This window comes from Pan paniscus, chromosome 2 (assembly GCF_029289425.2).
Source record: "Pan paniscus chromosome 2, NHGRI_mPanPan1-v2.0_pri, whole genome shotgun sequence".
In the NCBI taxonomy this organism is placed as follows: Eukaryota; Metazoa; Chordata; class Mammalia; order Primates; family Hominidae; genus Pan; species Pan paniscus.
The window spans coordinates 106,730,749-106,735,730 of record NC_085926.1 but is presented as its reverse complement, the minus strand read 5'-3'; the positions used below and the strand labels follow the sequence as shown (position 1 = coordinate 106,735,730).

The window sequence follows — 4,982 nt, the reverse complement described above, 5'->3', positions numbered from 1 at the left end:
TCTCATTTTATTTTATTTTATTTATTTTTGAGGCAAGGTCTTGCTTTGTCATCCAGGCTGGAGTGCAGTGAAACAATCTCAGCTCACTGCAACCTGGAGGCTCAAGCGATCCTCCTGCCTCAGTCTCCTAAGTAGCCGGGACCACAGATGCATGGTACCACTCCCAGTAAATTTTTTTTTTTTAAGAGATAGAGTCTCACTATGTTGCCCAGGCTGGTCTTGAACTCTTGTGCTCAAGAGACCCTCCTGCCTCAGCCTCTCAAAGTATTGGAATTATGGGCATGAGCCACAACACATCGCCCCTTTCTCTGCTTCTTCATCTGCGCTTCTTTAAATTTTATTTATTCATGGTGGCCACATGCCCCATCCTAGATGAGGAATCATGGCATCCTCATTCCTCTTGGCCATATGTGAATCCTCAAAGTCCTCAATCCCTTATCCATTATTCTAAAATCTAAAAGGCTCTAAAGATGAAAATGTTCTGTCCTAAATTTGAGGCTAACTCATTTGGCAGAAAAACTTGGCATGGCCTGGTGTGAGGCTCTTTATGGTCTTTTATTTATCCCACATTAATATTCATACATTTTGCATCAGGCTATTTATGCATTAGACTGCAGAGTGCTGCCCCCAACCTCCTTGGTGGTTTAACAGAATATACAGAATTTGCACCTTCCATAATCTGAAACATTCTGAGTTCTGAAACATACCTGGGCCCCAGGTCTTGGATAAGGAATTGTGAAGCCCAGCTCTCTTTTTCAGCCATAGCTGACAGAAAGGGAGGTTGTGTGACCCAGAACCAAAGGGTGGAATGTAAGGGGAAATCTTCTTGAGCTTCTAGGGAAAGATCCTGCTCTTAAAATAAAAAGGTAAAGCCCCTACAGAAAGTGGCCTTGCCCCACTCCTTCCTTCCTGCTCAGGGTCTGGGCTGAGGATGTGGCACCTTCTACCTTGTGACCATGAGGAGACAAGATCGAAAGATTAGCTGAGAATGGTGGGGGAAAAAGGGAAACTTTATGAGCCCCCAAAAGAACTCTGGAATCATAAACCGTGCTTCTAGTTAAGTAAATACTGAACCTCCTTATTTTTAATCCAGGATTAATTAGTCCTTCTGTGACTTTCCTCCAAATGAGATTGGCCAGGGACAATAAAATGGTGTCTGAACAGGTGACAAGTAGGGCCCTCCCTCAGCCAACAGAGAGAAGAAAGAGCATACACTTGGGTTTGTGATAGATGATGGGTGGATTAATTTGTTTGTTAACTGCAAAGTAACCTCTTCCTGATGAAGGATCAAACAAGAAGCCTATAATACCGGCAGGCCACAGAAGGCCCAGGTGCTAGCCTTATCGGGTTGCCAAGAAGAAAGGAGAAGGAGAACAAAAAGGCAGGAGGACTCCCTCGGCAGAGATCCAGAGCAAAGGCAGCTGTTGCTTCTCATGAACACTCCAAAGTTTATCACAGTCACCTGTTACCCTAGCTGGCACAGGTCTTTGAAAGTGTGCTGGGAGTGTGTTTACATGTTTGTGTGTGCTTGTATGTTAAAGGTGCCCAGGTTAATACCAGGTGTATTAAAACACCCTTGCCTGGCTAGTCCTTGTAGACCTTCTCTGAATGTTTTGGTGAATAAATCTGTTCTTCAGCAACCCTACCTGCTTCTCCAAACTGCCTAAAGAGATCCAGTACTGATGATGCTGTTCTTCCATCTTTACTCCCTGGAAACTAACCACGTTGTCTTCTTTCCTTCACCACCACCCAGGAGCTCAGAGATCTAAGCTGCTTTCCATCTTTTCTCCCAGCCCCAGGACACTGACTCTGTACAGGATGGGGCCGTCCTCTTGCCTTCTTCTCATCCTGATCCCCCTTCTCCAGCTGATCAACCCAGGGAGTACTCAGTGTTCCTTAGACTCTGTCATGGATAAGAAGATCAAGGATGTTCTCAACAGTCTAGGTAACTGACTGGGGTAGGGGAAGCGGGGGGTTGGCCCTTGCTCATTTCTCCTGTTCTTAAACTCTAGCTTTGTCTCTATCCCATCCCAAGATCCCAACAAAGCCCAACCCCTGATGAGGGCTTTCTACACTACCCTACCCGTGTTTGAAGTCTTGGCTAAAAGCTGAGGTTTTCCTGATGAGGAGGAAGAAGTGGAGGAGAATGGTAGCTGTAATTTATGAACACTCATTATGAACCAGGTATAATCCAAGTTTTATGTAGATTATTTCATTTAATTCCCACAACCATTTTAGGAGGTAAGGACAACTATTACTTCTGCTTTAAAAATGAGGAAACTAACCTTAAAAGCTGATGAGTAGGCTGATTCTGGACACAGTGTCACCTCCGAGGTAGAAGACAATTTGGAAGGGGATTATGGGGAGGATAGCTCATGGGATGTACCCTTTCTTCTTTCCTACTCAGAGTACAGTCCCTCTCCTATAAGCAAGAAGCTCTCGTGTGCTAGTGTCAAAAGCCAAGGCAGACTGTCCTCCTGCCCTGCTGGTGAGTAACTCCCTGAGAGGGAATGGCGACTACGATGCCCTGTATCCTCCCCTGTCCATCTCCCTGCACCTACATCTTCCCCCACGTCAGGTCTGTATCACCCTGACACCCTGAGTCATGACTCTTGGTTCCCAGAGACCCCTTGCCCATTCTTGTTTCCCTGAAGGATGCTACTGGGGGATCTTGGGCTTCTGCCTCTTCCTTTCACCCCTTCACTTCATGCCCCTGTTTCTCAGCCCTTCCTCTCCTCCATTGTCCCATAATGATCACATCCTTCATTTCTCTTTCCAATCTATTCCTCTGTTTTGATGGGTAGGGGCCAACAGAGAGGTGAATTTATCACAAATCGAAGAAAACTGAAACTCCCAAGTTCCAAGTCTCTCACTTGCATGAGTCTCTTTCATGGCACCAAATATTTGTTTTTGTGATTTCTGTATTTCTTTTCTTGAAATGAGCTCTCAAAATTGAATGAGCTTGAGGCCCCATGAAACCTAGCTCTACCCCTGACTACACAGGGTTGAAAGATGGTTGTGGGTAGCCCTTCCTCCTCTTAAATTCCAAGAGCTCTGATGTCTGTGCTTCATGTGCTCATGCAGGGATGGCTGTCACTGGCTGTGCTTGTGGCTATGGCTGTGGTTCGTGGGATGTTCAGCTGGAAACCACCTGCCACTGCCAGTGCAGTGTGGTGGACTGGACCACTGCCCACTGCTGCCACCTGACCTGAGAGGGAGGAGGCTGAGAACTCAGTTTTGTGACCATGACAGTAATGAAACCAGGGTCCCAACCAATAAATCTAACTCAAACGTCCCACTTCATTTGTTCCATTCCTGATTCTTGGGTAATAAAGACAAACTTTGTACCTCTCTGTGCTTATGTCATCTCTGTTATTGTCCCCAGCTTGGGACTCCCCTATCCAGAAAATGTTGTCAGTGTCCCAGTGGTGACATCTCAGTTTGGGAAGTGGGATGAGAAGTTAGGAAAGATATGGGAAGAATGGGAAAAACAAGCTGACACTCCAAACCCCCACTTCCCTCATTTTCAAACAAAAAGATGGCTGTGCCAGGCATGCTGCTTGGCATGGGGTAAAGAGAAATAAAATAACACACCCTTACAGAGCTCACCAACTAGAATAACAGGCTCCGAGCTATGTGTGAGAAGACTTTTCAAGGGATGGGCAAGCAGGGGTAGCTTTAAGGGAATCTATTTCTAGATTTTCAGTGTGCATATGTACTCTTTACTAAATTCAAGTGCCTGAGATGTGCTTTGATCAAGGTGACTTCTTTCACCATTGCCTTTCTCCCACATAACAAAAGAAAACCACAGCCCTCACCTGTCACTGAATCTTATTATCCTGGGGTATAAAAATCTGCAGAATGCCAAACAAGAAATGATTAAAAATATGGGCATCCACAATGAGTGTATGAATGATCCAGTGACGGTGTAACAAGTCCTTTCATGGCTCGGGAGGCTTCCATGGTTTGGTCTTTATAGGATTGAAGGAGGATATAATGCAATTGTCAATTGATGAATCACCAAAAATAATTTTTAATAATAAGTTGGTGTGTGAGATTGTTGACAAGTCATTCAAAAGGAATTCAGACAAATTGAACGGCATTACTACAATAAACACTTTTTCTTTCTATCTACTTAATTATAAAACGTAGACATGTCAAAGCTGACAATTATGAAAAGAAATAGTAAGAATGGTTGGGTGCGGTGGCTTATGCCTGTGATCCCAGCACTTTGGGAGGCCGAGGCGGGTGGATCACTTGAGGTCAGGAGTTCGAGACCAGTCTGGCCAACATGGTGAAACCCTGTCTCTACTAAAAATACAAAAAAATTAGCCGGGCGTGGTGGCTCATGCCTGTAATCCCAGCTACTCGGGAGCCTGATGCAGGAAAATTGCTTGAACCTGGGAGGCGGAGGTTGCAGTGAGCTGTGATCCTGCCACTGCACTCCAGCCTCCAGCCTGGGCAACAGAGCAAGACTCTGTCTCAAAAAAAAAAAAATACTAGGAATATAATGGTTCTAGACTGTATGTCACTCTAGCGAAATAAAGTTATTTGTCCATGAGTATATAAACTACTTGGGTGGGAGGAGAAGCTCTATCTTTCTCATTAAAAAAATATAGTTATGAAATATTGTTTGGGTTTATTAATTACTTATAAAAATTTGTTATAACTGTTCTGTTCAAATATGCACTGTTAATTATTATAATAATAGCTATACTCCCATTTATAGCAGTTGCAGTGAGTCTTTTAGAATAGAAAGCAGATAATGTCACTTTCCTGTTCAAGTCTAGTGACTTCCACTACATGAAAAAATAAAATCTCAAGGCCAACTAAATCCTACATCCCCTGGTCACTGGCTATATCTCTAACTTCATTTGTAACCCTTGTTCACCCTGGCCATATCTGCATTCTAGGTATTCTCTGTCATAGCCACCCTCTCACCTTGAGGCCTTCCTACGTCCTGTCTCCCAGATAGTTACACA

At 44.3% G+C, this 4,982-nt stretch overlaps 1 protein-coding gene across 1 annotated transcript; it reads left to right on the top strand.

Annotated features, from left to right (window-relative positions):
* Positions 1 to 1,593: 1,593 nt before the first annotated feature.
* On the top strand, positions 1,594 to 3,352 carry RETNLB (resistin like beta). Its single transcript, XM_003825063.5, has 3 exons — positions 1,594 to 1,945; positions 2,408 to 2,488; positions 3,085 to 3,352. The coding sequence occupies exons 1-3, from the start codon at positions 1,819 to 1,821 to the stop codon at positions 3,210 to 3,212; spliced, it is 336 nt and encodes a 111-aa protein (XP_003825111.3). The 5' UTR covers positions 1,594 to 1,818; the 3' UTR covers positions 3,213 to 3,352.
* Positions 3,353 to 4,982: the final 1,630 nt, after the last annotated feature.

What these genes read in the sequence shown, in the direction of transcription:
- RETNLB (XM_003825063.5), top strand. Translation starts at nt 1,819, where the DNA reads ATGGGGCCGTCCTCTTGCCTTCTTCTCATCCTGATCCCCCTTCTCCAG. An exon ending in GGATGTTCTCAACAGTCTAG is followed by an intron (nt 1,946 to 2,407) that starts GTAACTGACTGG and finishes TTTCCTACTCAG; the next exon opens with AGTACAGTCCCTCTCCTATA. An exon ending in ACTGTCCTCCTGCCCTGCTG is followed by an intron (nt 2,489 to 3,084) that starts GTGAGTAACTCC and finishes GTGCTCATGCAG; the next exon opens with GGATGGCTGTCACTGGCTGT.